The sequence below is a fragment of the Schistosoma haematobium genome, chromosome 1 (assembly GCF_000699445.3).
Source record: "Schistosoma haematobium chromosome 1, whole genome shotgun sequence".
Classification (NCBI taxonomy): domain Eukaryota; kingdom Metazoa; phylum Platyhelminthes; class Trematoda; order Strigeidida; family Schistosomatidae; genus Schistosoma; species Schistosoma haematobium.
The window spans coordinates 36,081,194-36,100,826 of NC_067196.1; the positions used below are offsets into that span (position 1 = coordinate 36,081,194).

Below are 19,633 nucleotides of genomic sequence, written 5' to 3' on the forward strand. Positions count from 1 at the left end.
TTTTTACGTATTCAACCTCTTCTCTTTATTGCCTCAGAAACATAAATGTCCTTTGGTTTATGATGTTCCTATCGTAATACACATTTATTGGTAATAAGATCAGTTTGATGTATTTTGTACAGGAAGCAAATATACTTAAAACTTATAGGGTCAACAAGTAGTAATAAAAAGAGATAGGTTGTCATGTAAGCGGTAAAAATAAAACCTTAAGCATCCAGTGGTTGTAATTAAGGATACACACTCATTGCTCTCAGGAGTCCAAAATACGCCTTGGGTGAAGCGAATAATCTTACGTAAATGTGAATTGTATCTATTAGTATATACAAACCTAATTTAGACAGCTGGATGGCAACGCTAGGTCTCACATGAACAGCGGAGCTCAAAACCAACTATAGAAATTTATGCTTTTGCAAATAACTAAAGTTGATGTATGTTGGTTGTCGACTTATCTGGTGACTGACATATAGAATCTATGCTTACGATAATATTCTACTAACACCAACTACAAACTACTTTTTATTTTCATTTAAACATACACTTTGTTGGGAAAATCCAAAATGTTCAGTGCACTGCTTTTGATAACATTCATTATTTTCAATAGCTCTTATTTATTATTATTACTGAGTCTGTGCATTCATTATTCGCTATTATATTTTCAAATAATAGATAAGCTATATCTTAAAACATAAAAGAACGGTAAAAGACGCGGATCATGCGTATATACCCTTACGTGCATTTTTAAACGTAAATTACGCTATTTATTCTTCCTTCATAAATTTTAGTTATTCTAATGATTCGATCATATAAATGAGGCAATTACTTGGCTTATGCACACCTATTTTCTTTTTGATAAATTAACTCACTAATTACATTCATGTCACCTATCCGTCTCACCTTACTGAAAAATCCTATTGATTAGTAAACGTAGCTCATTATTATGCAGTTATCTACCGATAACTTTGCTAATATTGTAAACATATACTGTCAAGTACAATTTTAAAATGAGTACTGCTTGATTATAGCTTTCTTCAATAATTTCGTTGAAAATAAATAATGCAACCCTATCGCCAAACTCAGATACATTTATTAAACGTCTAGCGATATATTTTAAGGTAATACTTCTTGGTCGGTCAAACCGAATCAGGTGAAGTCGATATTAAATCTGTGTAGGGCTATTGTTAGAAATTCGAACACTGACCAATAACCCACCATTTCACAAATAAGGTCACCTCAAGTGTTTACTTATTACGACGCGGTAAAAATCTATCATTGCTGTTGCTATTGTAGTACACATTTGTAACTATTTTTACTTTTTGATGTTTTTCTTCATATTCCTTGTCATCCTTTTTTATCGCTAATGACTTTTTATTATATCCTTCTACTATCAACCAGTATATATATTTTTGATTAAAAGTAACTCATAGTTTACTGCTTACAATATTGTTCCAGTGTTTTTATAACTTATTTTCTCTAAATGATTTGTGTTTCATATTGCTATTGTTTTTTTATCATGAAGTTGTCCTCCACTTTCATTTTTCAGTTCGGATTTTATTATAGTTTTGTTTACTTCCCATCAATTAAATCCTAGTGATATTTAGTTGATTTTCAAAAAAAATTGTAGGTATTTGGAATTCTATTTCCGACCTTCATTTCTAACTTTCCTTGTCTATTTTTTTCCAGATAATCGAGTTAGTTTTGAAAAAAATGGTGGTTATTGGTAATGGTACTATTCTAGGTGTTCATTCATACTGCAATTAACTTTCCAATTGTCTTTATATTAAATGGATAGTAATCTAGAAATGTTTGTTCGAGGCACCCTAATAATGCTGACCTTGTAGTGTCATGTTTGCCTAATAAGGAAGATAAATGGAAATTAAGTCTCATCGTGGAAATCACCGTCTGATTGTTTAATTTTTTTGTGTACGTGATCGACGTTAGCGCTGATTATCAACACCCACAAATTAGTAGTAAGTAGGTGTGCTGTGACAACTGCAACAATAATTACTCATAGTATAGAACAAGGATAAAATCATAAGGGAAAATGTTTTATGAAAATACTTAATAATTAGTCATCGTATAGTGATAACACATTTTCATGTTTAATCTTTCTCTAAATAGTCAGTTAATGACAATAGGAACTAACTTTTTCGATTCTTGCTTCAAAGCATTATGTTTTTATGTCTGTCAACCTCAAATAGGTTTGTACGAGATCTCAAGTTATTATGGTATTCATTAAACCAGTCTTTCTATAAATTACATTATTTAAAGCTAACTGGATTCATTTTTAATGTATTTTCGTCGTGTACCGATTTTTAAGACTTACAGTTTTGACTTTAGTCATAGTGTAAGAATCAATAATATTAATGTTTAGTGATTCGTAAGTACTAGACGTTTCCAAGCTTGAAAATTGGGTACCCAAATCATCTGTCATACAGTGAAGAAGTCGGTTCGAATCCCGCGTGCAGGATCGTGGATGCCTTCTGCTGAGGAGTCCCATACTGGGACGAAACGATCGTCCAGTGCTTCTAGGTTCTCAATAATGGTCCGACATTGATCGATTCATGATTCTAGTTAAAATATAATAATAATTCATATTCTGAAAATAATAATTACAGAATTCACGCCAGTTTACAGGCATGATCAATTTGATATAAATAGTAACATTAGATGTACAGAACAAACATGTGATAGAAGTGAGTTTTAAGTATACTAGTTCAGTACATGTACATGTATTACAGAGATCCAATGCATCAGCCGGGAATTTTTAATATTTCTTAAATGGACAGCCCGTTGATTTATGGACGGAGTAATTAAGGTCATTTCGTGTGCCAGATCGAATTAATGATAATTATCTACAACTAGAGAAATTAAAACGAAAACAGAGAGCACGGAACAACAAAGCGGTAATTACCAAAATATATGAATCAGGTCTACCTAAATGCGTGTGTCATGTGATACAGTGATATACTGTTGGTGTTATTCAAATTAGTTAAACTTTCTGGGGACGATGTTACCATAAAGTGACAGCAAGTAAGTGGTTTTACTTAGGGAATGCACTAATAAAAAATGGCTAAACATTTAAAGTACTTATAATACTACTTGTGGAATGAGATACACTTACAGGTGCTAGACCATTCAATGCATTTTCAGAGGAGCAGTATGCATCGATACAGCGAACAAATAATGGGAGTGATTTTATCGTACGGATAGATTGTGGTAGGTTATTCCAGAGTCTAGAAAATTTACAGGTGAAGTAATTCATATAAAGAGATGATTCGGAATGAGTTTGTTTCACTAGTGCCAAGGAATTACGGATGTCATAATGAGAAGTTTCTGCATATTGAATCGCATGATTGGATGTAAACGATAGTTTATGAAGTAGTTTGAAGAAAAAGATAAGATTTAGTTTGAGTCTCCTCCTCCATAAGGGATCTAGCCGAAGTTTAATACATCTAGAACTATAAGTTAAGGTACAATCCGCTCCAAGAATACGAAGTGTAAATCGTCTCTGTACTGATTCCAGCCTTAATTTATCCCTTATGCGCGCACTGCTAAGAATAAACGTGCAATATTCTAGAAGAGGTCGAGCACAAACTTTGTACATTGGAATACGTGACTCATTGTTGTAAAGGTTTCGAGTTATGTAACCTATTAGACGTTGAGACTTAGAGGTCTGTTTTAATATCTGTTCTGTAAACGATAAGTCTTGAGAGTATCTAAGTCCTAAGTCTACTACTGTATGTAACTTAGATAACACTTCTCCATTTATGGTAATGTCTAGGTTGAGTGATGTATCGCCGAAGCATATCCATCCACATTTGGCCGTACTAAGCTCCAGTTGCCATTTTAAGCACCACTGTGCTACCTTGTTAAGCTCCATGATGATGCGATTTTGCATATTTTTCAGCTCATGTGGAGAAAATGAATATATTACTTTAAGATCATCTGCATATAAAAGTGGCTTACCGACGCAAAAACTTTCACAAATATCATTGATAAACACTAAAAGAAGCAAAGGGCTTAAGACACTACCTTGTATTACACCACTTCTAACAGGGACAGCGTTAGACAATGAAGAGTTAATTTTAACTATTTGATATCGATTACTGAGAAAGGAATCAAACCAAGCAAGCAAAGGATTTTGAACCCCATAAGATGCGAGCTTACCTATAAGAAGTTGGTGGCTAACCATGTCAAAGGCTGTAGAAATGCCCAGATATAGCACTAAGACTAGATATCCTTGGCTACGTAGAGAATAGACTAAATTAATTATCCATGTATATCTAGTTGTAATTTGCAACATTGGTGCATGTGCGTGTGGGCGTGACACCCACTGATATTGTCATATTATCCAAACGACTTAGTTGAACTGAGACGTGTAGTTAAATGTTTAAGTTTCTGAGTCACAGTATATGTATTTGCACCGAATTGTTGATTTTTAGTAAAAATGGAATGAATATACTATATTTAGGATGGTTATTATTTCATTATTTCTACTCATCTGACATCTTTTTTCTCCATTAAACTAAACATTTATTACTCAAAAATGTTTTTAGTTGAAAGTAAAATGATTAGATTTTATCGTAATTTAGTCAGTTTTTTTTGTCATTTAATGTATGATAGTAGCCTTTTATAACTTTATTAATATGTGTACACCTCTATGATGACTTACATTTATTTGGCTTTAATTTATATTCATTATGCTTTCATTTGATGTAATTTTAATGTTTATATATATATATATATATATATATATATATATATATATATATATATAATGTCGGCAACAAAGTGTATTAATTTGCCGAAAACGTACTATAGTTTTGTAAATCTTCTCTCTCTGTTTAAATACTTGTTAATTTAAAAAAAATATATTATGGAAGTTATCTTGAAAGTTCCTTGAAAAGAAAGATTTCTGTGTTGCAGTATATTTTCTTTTTCTTTTTTGAAAAAAATTAGGTTTTACAACGTCGTATCGAGAATCGATTTTTAGATTTATATACCGATCCAAAGTGTTCCACTCATCCAATTGGTAGAATCGAAGTTTTATACTTATCAAGTTTACCTATTGAAAAAGATTTATTAAACGGAAAGCGTAAAGGTTAGTAGGGTTTTTAATTATTATTATTGCTATTAGTATTATGGTTTATATTCTACAATTATTAATATCGATTCGTTGGTTTTCATAAATACGAAGATATCTCTTATCCCTACCGTATTATTATTTCTTCCTTATCCTTTATATTTCTACCCCACTTTACTTTTTATTTTTCAGTGTTTTTTCTATCCTTCATTAAACATATGATTTAGGGATTTTAATTTTTGCTCACCTGTTTTTTGTGGTGTTACCAAGATCTTAGACTGACGATTCGACGACTGAATTTACATGCATTTTCATGAATGTTTGTGCTGAGTTAGATAGTTCCTTGAAGAAACCTGTGGTTTATTTCATTGATTATACTACGATATTGTATTTTTAGCGTGTTACATTGTAATCATCCTATTTGGAACTTGACACTTGAAAAACAACAACACCTTAGTTAGACTTTGTTTTCATTAAATGACCGACTAAATTTATTGCTAATCGACATCACATTCACTATATAGAAATTCCCACAAGTGATGTGTTTTTCTTTTAAATAGGTATATCATAAGTCCTTAATAGGAAAGTACATGTTCTACATTTTAATATTAGCCTTCTCTTTTTGCTGTGAAATTTACTGTTTGTTTTAATAAATACGCGCTATCACGGAATACTCAAACAAATTGGTCTACTATTTCAATTACAGCAATAAGCTTTATTATTTGGGATAAATAGGATCTATAAATGCATAAATTCTTGCCTTTTCTAAATCATTTCCAAATATCGTAAGGCAATTATCAATACACGTTGAGATTTGAGATCGAATTTCAATATTGTCTTATTGGAACAAATCAAGTTGTTCGTTAGTTATATTACTGAAGTTTTAAACTTTTTTACCTTTAAAACAATGGAAGAAACCATTTGTGTCATTGAATAAAATGGATCTGATTCAATGAGGAAAATTTTTTTTCTATGATGTCATTAACTTGAAATGTACAGTGATAATTATGGTTAATTTTTTAAGCATTCGTGGCTATAATAAGGTAAAGTGATGTTGTATTGTCACTCAACTAAGTTTTACAAATGAACATTTTTTGAAGTATAGAGTATAAGTTGTTCAATAGTATTAAAACTGATAAACGGTAAAACATTTATAGAAGAGTTAGTAAATATAATTATCCACTTGATGAATATTCGTTACTGAACCGTCTTCATCCTACTTTATTGTTTTGTATCACACTAGAATGTATATATGATCCTTCGTAAGGTCTGTACTAATTAATTGAATAACTATGTCATAAATTTTCATCTATTCCTTTCAACTGTTAACCTTATTTAATTGTAGGAATTTTTGCATCATATACATTTGATTCTTCTAATACTTCTCATACATTAACAACCTTTTTCGTTACTTTCTACATATCCTATTACCAACTAATCTTTTTTTCCGGAAAAAGAAAGACTTAAACTAACCTAATCCAGCTTTTTTAAATCTGAAATATTTACATATTATCAGTGAATTATTGTATACACTAATATTTGGAATATTATTTGCGCACATCAGTTAAGTGGCAGTATTTAAACATCGGTTCAAAAATATGTCATGATATTTAAGTTATAATAGTTTTGGGAGGATAAAAAAAAAACAATTAATAGTTAAACGAAGATTTTTGTCTTTAAATAATTAGAAATTTATCCATTTCTATTCCTTCAAATAAAATGATTCTTATGTGGAAGTGATAATTTGATGAAAGAAAAATAATGCATTTCAAAGTTAATTTAACTCAGCTGAACAAACATTTTACTAAAGCATATATAGTAGTATGCTTTATTGACATTGGTGATCAAAATATTCCATATATCCAATACACGACTTTCTTACTGAAGATTTTTTCGCAACCATCCAACATAATTATTCTTTTATCAATTCCATTGTTCTGTGCTCAATTGTTAAATGGGTGTATAATACTCAGAGTCTTTAATACAAAGACAGGTTTGATGAATAAAAATTTTTCAATGTAGTGGTTTGTCAGTGGTCTTAAAAATGCTAACTTTCCTGACCACTTTTGTTGCTTCACCGTAACCGATCAATCCTCAAGAAATTTTCTTAATATAATTATGGGAGAGAATGAGACGTAACAGTCAGATCATAATTCATTGGAGAGTGAGTGACGTACAAGCTCGTATCTTCTAACCACTTATTTCAACTAGTCATGTTTATTTTTTGGTTATTACGTTGTGTGTAAGCATGTCATGTCACAGCTTTCCGGCGCTCCGTTATTTTCGATTTTTCTCCAGATGAAGTCTATCCATGATGGGAATTATTTCAAAGTTAATGCCTAGTACCTTATTTTACACAACAGTTGTTCTAACATTCCTACCATATCGGTCAACTGCAAAGGAAAGCAAAATTTTATCCTTATAGATTTATGCTTAGAAATGATTTTGAATTTGTTTGTTAATTGTAATTTCTAAGCAAAATGATTAACATTGCGACCTGAATACATGACCACTTATTTACAATAAAAAAGTGTAGTTTCATTTTTCACACTGTTATGACCTTGACTATACGATATCACGAATAATGACGTATACATCCGTACGAGCGGCCTAGGTTTCTGCTCGGTCCTTTTTTCGCCTAGTCCTGCCTGTTAAGTCTAGAACACCAATTTCAGCCTCCGCGATATGAATCATATATTTCAAATATAATTGGTTTATATACAAGTAAAATCAGACCACATCACACCATAAAAGAGAAGTAACATTTATACAAGATCAAGCCTGTGATTATAAGGAACTGTGACTAATAGATTAAGAATAACTTGAGATTAGTAAATCATATAACAGTAGCCAATTAGGAACTTATAGTAAGAGGAACATAAATATATGTATAGTATTAGTCCACAAATAGATGCTGACTGTCTTAATGTCCCTACAACCACTGCATATAGATACTTAAACATTCTATATATTTGTAGGAGGGAACAATTATTCATTGTTCAGAATATCTTTTATTCGGTGTTTCCTATGGTATGTAGTCTAATTAATAAATAAATTGACGCTGTCAAGGTATCGTTTGTTTCTTATAAAAACATTTCCATTTAATTTCACTTATGTTAGCACATAACATATAGGCGGGCAAAATTATTTATCATTAGAATAAAAATCTCGTTACAAACTGACTTCAACTGAAGAACCAAAGGAAAACGAGAAGCCACTCAATAGTTGTTTCGTTCTAAATCGGGGACCCTTGCCAGTCTATACCTATGATCTCACACAATATCAGCTCCATTGCGTCTCGTAATCAGTACTCAAGCATTAACTAACGCGCTTACTCGGAGTAAAATAGTCCACACTGCAACTTCAATGAACTCTAAATGTAGCTCAATTATTATTCATCTTTCTGGTGGATAACTAACCGTCTATCTGGGGGCATGTTCGAATTCACTAACTACTGTTTTCTACAAAAAACCATGGAAAATCCATTTCTTAACTTGTCGTTGATGATTACAAGAACACATTGTCTCAAATCGGGATTAAAATAACCGACTAGTGCTTCTCATTCACCAGCTAACTTTATCCTGTAATAAAAACTTTTCACAAACCACGAAATAAATATTATTGTCAATCAAATTTTCAATATATAAACAGGGCTTTAATTTTATTACTAGATAAATTGATGGGCTTTTCTTCTGGTTATTTTAAATTTTACTGACATTTCTGTTTATAGTTGTAGATGAAGATGAAGATTATCCTATACCAGATGTTTATAGTGAACAAGAGGATTCAGATCATGTTGAAGAAAGTGATGACGATCAGATAGCTGAGTGTGAAATAGTTGGACATAGTCGTCAAAAAAAGCTTGTTAAAGCTATGTCTGTTGGTGTAAGTACCTATTTATATATATGTGATTTATATTTTTAATTATTATCTGTTTACTGTTTTAGTACAATATACAATTCAAACAATTGTTTCTAGTATTTAAGTTTAGGTTATTGTATAAAATTGTGACCAAATCACATTCTATTCTTTTTTGTTGTTAGCTGTTGATTTTGAACTTAATTTATTTAACTGTATTTTAGTATCTGAATTGTTTTACGAATATTCAGTCGGCCATAAAAAGACATACAACCTGATACAAATATTAATTAATTAATTAATTTTTACACAACTCCAACACTGCAAATTAAATTTCACAATATAAAAGTCAGCACTAGTAAAGATTAAGCATTAAGAATATAGTTAAAAATGAATTGGGGAGTAGTATAAAATAGCTTCAGATTGTGAAGATAATGAAAAATAGATCCATTTGGATCATTGTGATCTATATCTATATGATGCTATTTAAACAATATATTAAACCTATCTTGTGGATATTAACGCAGTTGTCTGTTTCTCCTGATACTACTCAAAACACTGGTAATTGACTTCATAAACTTTATAAACTATGTTTGGTTAGGGAACGTGGACAGACAGTTTTGTGTATCTTGTATATTTTCCTAGCCTTGTTAATTGTTTTAATATATGGTTGTTAGTAAGGCTGATAATACATTCTTGATCTGAGTTAGTTCAACGTAGGAGAGATTATTTATGTTGTCTGGGTATCTGGTGTTAGTGTGGGGGAATTGTATGCATTTTGGAATTTCCCCCGTTCGTCTTAAATAAACGAGCGTAATATCAGCTTTCCACGAGAAATTAAACATCACGTATCTTGATCCAACAGTTTTTAACATTCAGTTTACTTCCACGTTAGCCGAGACATTATCTGGATGCTGGGAACAGGTCATGGGTAATGCACCCGACAATCGATGAAAGTTCACAACCTCACCGTTTCTGACGTTATGATATTAGTGAGAATGTCTTTTACGACCACCAATTAGTTGATAAGTCGTATCTCAACAGCATCACATCATAGCTTACAGAACTCATATCGAGTATGAATAAATCTTCAGAATATTCCAGTATGATTATTTATAAGTAAATCTTAACTGGTTTCTTAAAAAAGTTTGTAAATTCACTTGGAAACATCACAAAGGTTTCTTTGTTTTTTGTTTATACGGTAATATATTGGTTATCAAGCCATTTTTTGACTATCTTTTGCATACCAAACATTTGTAGTGTATCAGTAAAAGAAAGAAATCAAAATATCATTTTTTTTCTTAATCTACATTTCTCTTCTTAAAAGTGTGTAAATGTAAGTAAAATCTTAACAATATATTTGAGTCAATTAACTTATCTAATATTTAACTGTTTACTATTGTATATTTTTGTGACCAAGTTAACTAAAACAAAGGCTATATACATGTGTTCTCGTGTAGCTAACAGAGCAAATATGATAACGCCTTATTTTTTTTAAAAGTAAGAAATAAAGTAATCATTTTCCATCAATGTGCTTACACGCTATGATTCATTAATTTAAATACTTAGTTTCTGAATAAAGGGACAAATTCTTAAATCTTATTCCATATAGTAAAATTCTATTATACAAATTCATATTATTCTATGATCCATACATAAAATTGTTGTAAAATTTACTTTGGGGTGTACATTGACAAAAACATTGTAAATTATCTGTTTTTTTTTACATCAATGTTTCTTCACTATTATATTAAAAGGGTTTTAAATTTTCTTTTTTAAAAGTATTCGAGCTAGAAAAGATATACACTGCTCTTTATAGCTAAAACTATTACCTATGAATAATGATCATATTCCAATTTAATTATTCTTAAAATTACACTTATGACTATTCTATTAAAGTTTTCCGTATATTTTACTGGGAATTGTGCTATTGTTACATATCCAAACCGTGTTTGTTTTATTGTTTATCTAAAATGTCAATTTTCTCATCTTAGACGTTAACCTTATTGATGAATGTGTTACTGTTTAATTAAATTCTTATCTAACAAAATATTAGATAATTCCATCGGGAAAATATGCTTATTTGGTTAGTTTAAAATAATTAACGTTGTAATAGTGATTTATGATGATTGATATAACCCTACTATGGTTTTTGATATGAATCGGCCATTATAAAACTGTTCCATCTTAATTACTGATTAAGCAGCAGAGAAAATTCATTTGAAATTGAACCAAACCTCAGGATAAGTAAATACTGAGTCATTAAATCGAGCATTCACAGGTTCATATTTTTATTTTTTACATTTCCACCAACAAATGTGGATCTGTTGATACTATTGCTAATTAACAAAATTATAAATACTAGATATTAAAAAGGGATTCCTATATTGAACATAGGTTTATGTTTACCACTCATAAACGTATACTTATAAGGAGTTTTAAGAAAAACACTTTACATTTATCTTACATCATATTTGACTATCTCGTGAATGGTTAAATTTAACAACTGTCAGTAATAAAGTGTAATTTCTATATTTACGGGTAATTTTTAATGTCTTTAAGGAATTACAATTACTGATAGAAATGTGGAAATTCGGTAATGATAAATCTTCAAACATGTACTATGACTAAATTTTACATGTACACATAAGGTGATTATATTAAATCTTATGAAAACATGCATCAAATATGCATTTTAAAATTTTCACTTCATTTCCTGTTTTAAATGTTTCATTGAAATTTTTTCTAGCAAAAGCAAATTAAGCAAAAATTAATTGGTTTACTGAAAAAATTAAAAATTAGTGATCCTAATGAGGTGAGTTATAAAATATTATAATAAGCATTGTCTTAATCTCATTAATCCATCTCTATTTATTTATTTATTTATTTACGAATAACCAATTACATTTTTAATGATAACCTTTATGTATTTCATTCCGTTGTTTAATTGACCGTAGATATTTTCAATATATATGCGTTTACTTATTCATTCATTGAAATTAGGCAATATGAGAGCAAGAATCACATTTTATAAATCAACATTCTTTCCTTTGGGCAGTTCTAACTTAAAAGAAACGAATGATAATTACTTTTTTATCCGTAAGCGAATATGTTAGTCTTAAGTTTACTAACAGTAAACGAAACAATCCTTTAGTCTGTATGTATGTATGTATGTATGTGTGTTTAGGAATACCAGAATTCTTATATAATCATATACTGTACAAAGTTTAATCGATCATTAGACCTACTTTATTCTATCGCGTATTTAATTGTGTATGTACATATCCCAAGCTAGATTTTCTACAACCTATCTACGTCATTTATTATAAGTTTATTTCCGTCTAACATTATTTATTTAGGTTTCCACAATCACTTTATAAAATTCTTATAGTATGTGTGCATATATTTTGGAAACATTTCATTGTGGTTTATTCTTTCCTAATTTTGTACTTCAGTCTCAGGAATTATATTTATCTACTCGGGACATATTGTATACACGAAAAAGTTAAACTGTGAAACAATATAACATCATATAGAGCTTCACCATTTGATTTTTTAATAGTTATGTCAATTGCATCGGAAGATTTAAAAACAGGAACTGACATTAATTTGTGAACGACAATAAAGTAAGAAACACGAAACAAGACTGGAACACTGTTCTCAGAGATGTTTGATTTCCAAACTGTTCACTCTGTAGCTTTGTATTCTCTATCTTTTGTGATCAGACTAACGTCATGACGACACCGAATGTTATAGGTCGCTTTGCATTTTATTATACATAGATTAACTTAGTCTGTTACATTTCTACTATCACACAGCTGTGAAGATATATGGACGTTTCTATTTTTGTGGGCTTGTAAAACAGAGTGTTGACATTTTTTGTTGAAGTAATTCAAATTTTCATGATGCATTGTGTTTCCGATGCTAATTTATGCTAATAGTCAACTAGCTAACTGCGAATTAATCAATTTATCATCAAATAAACAGACAGTATCAACTAGGTACTTAAGGTTTAAATGTCTCTGTAGTCTCCTCTACCAGTTCTGTCCTCTGAATATCATTAACAAAAGAATGTAAGGATTGTACAAATCCACCTCGTCATACTGCTGTTTTCAAACGTCGAAGTTAGGCTGTTGTATGCTGTCACTTTATGTAATGTGATCTAAAAGATCTTGAAGATTTTGAACTTCTGGAATACCAGTCCTCTATGATGATTATTTTAAATCACAAATTCGAACAACTGGTAGTAACCATAATGTCAAAAATTATCATAATTATTCATCTGCACTACATATGAAGATTTTTAAGGATTTGGCTAAGAGTGTAGATGTAATCAACCTAATCTTGATGTTAGGAAAACTCAACTTGTTTTATGCAAATCAATCGTTCATGTGTTTTGTATAGTTTTCTCAGTATGGCGGAAGTTTTCACTTTAGATGTAAAAGCTCACCAAATATGGATAACTATTCAACTATAAATTTTGACCTCTTGTGTGGAATTCCTTGTGGATTGTTAAAAAAACTTAGCATCACAGTTCTGTGTATAATTTTAATCAGAAGTAATCCTGTGATATTGTTACAAATTTTACTGTAACACTGTTAAACGACATCGATTGTCCTCAATCAAGTCAGTGAATCTATTGTTAGTCTTTTCATTTGGAACAGTTTTCTGATTACCTTGGTAGTCCAGTCTTTCAGTAATATGCAACGTAGAACCTGATGTATGGGACTGCTCAAGTGTTGCTACACCATATCAGCATAGCGAGTTAAAGTTATCCCGATAAATCCCAGAGTAGTAAAAGTAGTAACACTATCAGTAGTAGTCGTAGAAAATATTAAGTGAACAAAAAAGTGTAAGAAGTTTTTGGAATTCAAGAAGTAAGGAAAGATAAATAAATGCACTCGACCATTGCGAATGATCCTTAGTCATGTCACCGTTGGTTACTGTAGTTGGTAAATATTCATTAGTTTTTTGTTTAAAGTCTTGCTAATAAAATTGGATAAGAATACGTAGCCGATCTTGGGATGAAGGTGTTTACAAAATACAGTTTGGTTCGTTTTGTTTTCACATTAGGATCTTTTGTAATCGCAAATATTTCTGACCTTATTACTTAGAAAGAAAATTAAAATCATCTTATGTTTTCGATAAATAAAGTAAGAAACACCTCTTGTTTCACTCATCTTTGTCTTTGAATGTCATAAAGGTAACAGAGTGTTTGTAAACAGTACTTTGTTTATTTTTACCGAGTTTTCTGGTAACATTCGTTTTATACATGATAGAATAATTTGTCCTTGACCGAAAAAAGAATACTTCTATTATGCAAAACTTGCCATAAGATCAATTTTTAAAGTTATGTATACCTATTTCTATGTAATGAAATTAAAATGAAAAATGATCCATTTTATAATTACGGTAATTTCTATTTGTTTAGTTCACATTTCATTTACTTAGAATAGTAATTCACTTTTCTGTATTATAATCTTCGCTTTATGTAATGTTATCATTTCTAATTTTTCCCTTACTAGTTTATGCTAAATATGTTAGTCTAAATAATCATAACTGAACTTTTTCTATTTATTACATTTATAGGAAAGTGACAACAATATTTTCTTACTTAAATTGTAAATAACTGTTTTCATAAATGAATTAAAATCTAAACTTCCGAATATACTCTAAGTGTAAACCTATAGAGCTAAATGGATGTTATTTTCTGTTCAATCATTCGTTTTTTCTTAAAAAAATAACATTCTCATGTTTATTTTTCTTCATTCATGTCTACATCTCTTTCTTTTCTATTCTTCGCAAAAACAACCACGTTATCCTAACTTAATAGGTTGATTTAGATGTGGCTACAACATCGAAATTATGGGATGAAATTGATCGTATAGCGACAGCTAGTGATATCGAAGAGGATTCAGATGCGGAAAGTTATAATTTAGTCTCGATTCAGAGTACACCACGACCAACACTTCGACCTTTTTTCGCTACAGCCGGTAGCTCTGATGATACATTGAGTGCCGTAAGTTAACTAAAGTTTTTCGTTGTTTTAAATTTATATAAACTCTACTAATTTGTTTAGTGATATAGTTTTATGATGGCTTATTTGTAAATTTTAAAGTTCATTTTTATCATAAATTGACATCAAATGAAGAATGAATAAAGCCCTTCAACTGTTTAGATATTTGTTTCATTCTAGGTTGAATTTTTCTCACTAGGGCTCGTCCACAACATTATACAGTATTAAACCTTGGGTTTTGCATCTTGTAGTGAGCATAATGAGTTTACACTACTTAATAGATATCCACTGATTCCCACAGGACAAGAGATTATCGTCTTTCTTTACTGTTCTCTCTTTAAATTATCCTTCATTTGTAAGTTAATATTCACTAGATTTTTGAAGATATTCACAGTTTTATTAAGACAAAGAAGTAGATTTTACTTCTCTTTGTGCATTCACAGTATTTTGTAATTAAAATCTTGAGCGACTGGGCTTCTGCTATTTTACTCCGTTATCTTTTCTGCAAATTTCTTAATGATTTATTTTCATTGTGTTCTCCAATTAAAAGTTTTATAGCATCATTTACACTTAATAAATTTAGTCCTCTAATAACATGGATTTTCAACAGCAGATTTTGTTAGGAACTCTAATTTTACAAAGTAGTTACTTCATGTAAAGACGTTATAAATGTGTATTGACGTGTCAATATTAAGGTTGTTGTGTTATACGTAATATATGATCCCCAGTAAACCTTGGAACCTAGGTTACATCCTAGTTGTCACTCGTCACCAAGATATGTCCTCAATCTTTAGGAAATTGATGCTCATCATAGGGTTCAAACTCTCACCAAAGACAGAAACAGTTGTTGGTCCCAACAAAACTCATCTTACTTATTCCTTTGACCGAAGGACCTCCAGAATATATGCTTGTAATAAATATACACGAACCCTATAGTAATGTCGCCCTATGAAGTACATAACTCACTTCTGTTTTCGTTATAGAAAGAATTTTCAACTTTTCGGGTGAGATATTGGTATTTTTTAAATGTCACATTACACTTAAACTTATAAAGCTAAAATTAAAATACTCTAAGGGTTATGCTTTTAGGGAATAAATAATTTTAAACAGAGTGAGGCAGTTTTGCCGTGTATTCAATGTATTTCATCACAAGATACTTTTACAAACTCTCTATTCAATTCTGCTAGTTAATGCAATTATTTAACCTAGATGACGTTAGGTATAGTACTTACATGATAGGTACTCATCATTTGATGGATGATCAGTTACCATTAGTTAGCTTCAAATTATGACGAACATAAATAAATTCTCGAACTTGTAAATTTATTACGACGTAGGTTGATTAGATGTATAGAAAGTTATGCATCATTTCACTCACGTTACATATCTTCGGTTTACGAATACTTTCATTGCTATCATGAATTGTCTAATTTTTTACTTCGATCTACAAGGTAACAGTAAACTGTTTAAAACACGCAATATCAGTCACTATTGGTATTTATGTTTTAAATGTATTCATTCTGTTTTGTTGCAAATTATCCTTTCTAACTAAGATTATCTTGTCCTTTTAAAATATGTCATTTCGAATCTAGGCAATATAATACAATTGGTTCTTTTCCTAAATCTTAATTAGGATGAAAACAATATGAATTGCAAAATACTTTGTATTCATTATATTCTGCTATGACTGTCGTTCTTGACATTTTTTTAAAAATCCAATATCGCATAAATAGTCTTCTCTGTTGTCTATGTGTTGAGTGTCTGTTATTCAAAATCATATCATTAATTAAATAATATTGAAGGTTGTATATGTGGTTCATATTTTCTATGTTCCACTTACTGTATAATAATACAAAATAAGTTAACTAACCACTGTCAACATATTATTTGCTCATTGAACTCAATTAGTTTAGTTTAAGTAAATTTTATAATTCCTAGTAATATGTTGCTGAAGAGTCTCATATTAGGACAAAACGGCTGTCCAGTGAAAATATTTTTTATTTGTCTGCATAGTGCATTATCTGTTCACGTGTGTATTATTTGTGACCACCACAATTTGTTTCATTTTGCCAAAGTAATTATATTTGACACATTTGATTTACATGTTACGTAGTTTGTATGAAATTGATATAAATGTTATTAAATTAATGCAAAATCTTTATTTAAAAATATTAGGTCAGTATCACTTGAAAACGTATTCACGTAACTCTAATAATAATACCATTATTATTAATAGCAACAACAATATAAACTTATCTTAATGGAAGTTATCATAATTTTATCATTTCACTCATCTTCAAAAAAAGTAAAACATATGATTGACGAGTTCAAAGATTATGTCAGCATTTATTTATTATAAATTGTACTGATATACATTCTACTAGTCCAGATACTCGACTTCTCACAGTTTTAATCATTATTTACCTACTCAATTAATTTATCGTAAATAAATGTGTTTATCTTGTTGGACAATTGTATGTATTTTATATATGCAACTTCTACTCTCACTTGGATTTAGTTTGTTTTGAACTATAGAGTATTTACCTGCAGACATGCTACTATATATATATATATATATATATATACTTTAAACTCTCATTGTAGATGGCGAAATAATTTATCTGTTTTTGTTGCGTCATTTTTAGGATGCTGGAGCGAAATTGTTGAAACGCCTACAAAGAGAGTTACTTGCCCAAAGTGAAACTGATACATCACCGGATACTGTACATCTACGATCTATGCTAGCTTCAGTTGGTAAATCGGTAAGCTTTCAAAACCCATTCGGGAAATCTTCTGGAAAGTCCGATTTATTACCTTTAGAGAGATTTTCCGCACTACCAGGTTCACCTACGACAACATTTACTGATTCTGGACCTTTGCATCCCACTGATTCTTCACTCCTTCAACGAGGTGGTGGTCATATGATGAGTTTAGCTGGTGGCCGTTTCGCCAAACGATTTGCGCATATTCGACGACGATCTAATTCAAAGCATATTTTTGGAATGCATAGACCCAATAAATCTAACTACAACCAGGAATCTGAAACGGTTAATCAACGTGTAGAAAATATTACTATGGAAAGTGTAAGTAGTTGTAAATATTTTTTTATTGTTTGTTTTCCTCAATTTCCCTAACTTTTTGATCTATTTACTAAACTATTCGTTCTGTTTTATTTATTCATTAAGGAATCGTCAGATGATCACTCTCCAACTGATGGTGGATTAGATCCTTCTTGTTTATCTTTATCTCGTGGACAAGATACAGTTTTTGATTATTCCGCTTTACATAATTCTTCGGGAGATTTCTCTCAAGCAATAAACCCTACACTTTGTTCTACTCCAGAAACTAATCGTTCGTATATATTAGGCGATAGAGGAATTTCCGATGGGAATATTGCTTATGATGAAAAGAAAATTCATGAGAAAACACCAACCAATTGTAGTACAGATTTCTCAACTAGTGAAAATAAATCTTTAGAAGCATCAGCAAATTCTCTTGGTGTAAGTGTTTGAAATAGTGTAGAAGTTTTTCGAATTAGTATGCCTAATATAAACTTTTCGTTTCATTTTTAACTTTTCAAAAGCTTTTTTATGAGTTAGGTGTAAGTCGCAAGATCCAAACTTTCTTTCAAAGAAATTTGTTTTTGATTTATTCCGCAAACACTTGGATGTAATAAGATCTTCGAATGTTTCAATTAATTTTTAAAATATTTTTCATCAAAAACTGACACCATAAAGTACCGAACTGCTAGGACATGCGTTCACCTAAGTTACTATTAAGACATTGACCTTCATTTCGTTTTTGCAGCATCTATATCACACTCAATTACTAAGTTGTAGTTGAAAATGGTGAGACTATAATTGATGGACGACCTTTGAGGGACGCTAACGTGACCTTGAGAGTGTCTACCTACTTAATAGGGCTAAATGAGGGTTATAAAGCAGTTTGAAGAATAAGGATTATGATCTACAGGCCACCCACCAGCACTCTCTATCCAACTTTGTCCTGGGCAATTCCTTCTAGCTCTTTCCAGTTGTTAATCATCCTTTTTCATATCTGCTCTCACTTCCCGACATAGTGTTTTTCGCCCTTCCGCCTCTCCGTTTCCCTTCAGGATCCCATATCTTCCAGAGTTTCTCCACCAAGTGTGATTTGGTTGATGTTCTCCGTGTTGTATTTGAGGATCTTGCTTTTTCCTTTGTGTACGTTGGGGCCTACTGATGCAGAGGCTGCTGCTACACTAGTTGTCTTCATCTGCATTTGTTCGTGTGTATGGGATAGGAGAGCTACGTCATGTGCGAAGTCCAAATCGTCTTATTGGTTTTGAGCTGTCCATTGTATTCCGTGTTTTTCTCTCAGATGTCGAGGTCTTTATAATCCAGTCAACCACTAGAAGAAAGAGGAAGGGAGAGAGTAAACAACCTTGACTGACTCCGGTCCTTACTTGGAATGCATCCGTTAGCTGTCCTCCATGCCCGACTTTGCACTGTAGTCCGTCGTATGAGTTCCGGATAATATTGACAATCTTCTCAGGAACTCCATAGTGTCGAAGAATTTTCCATAATGTTCTCCTGTCTACATTGTCAAACACCTCATAATCAATGAAGTTGATGTATAGTGACGAATTCCACTCAACTGATTGTTCGAAAATGATCCGTAGTGTCGCGATTTGGTCT

At 30.9% G+C, this 19,633-nt stretch overlaps 1 protein-coding gene across 1 annotated transcript in view; it reads left to right on the plus strand.

The window, feature by feature from the left end:
- The first annotated feature begins 4,916 nt into the window (after window positions 1-4,916).
- The window catches only part of MS3_00010112 (uncharacterized protein), a 40,391-nt gene continuing 25,674 nt past the window's right edge, over window positions 4,917-19,633 (plus strand). The window contains exons 1-6 of the mRNA XM_051218454.1: window positions 4,917-5,101; window positions 8,814-8,968; window positions 11,691-11,756; window positions 14,775-14,960; window positions 17,603-18,040; window positions 18,143-18,457. Coding sequence (XP_051073892.1) covers window positions 8,957-8,968; window positions 11,691-11,756; window positions 14,775-14,960; window positions 17,603-18,040; window positions 18,143-18,457 — 1,017 coding nt within the window. The 5' untranslated portion in view covers window positions 4,917-5,101; window positions 8,814-8,956. The remainder of the gene's footprint in view (window positions 5,102-8,813; window positions 8,969-11,690; window positions 11,757-14,774; window positions 14,961-17,602; window positions 18,041-18,142; window positions 18,458-19,633) is intronic.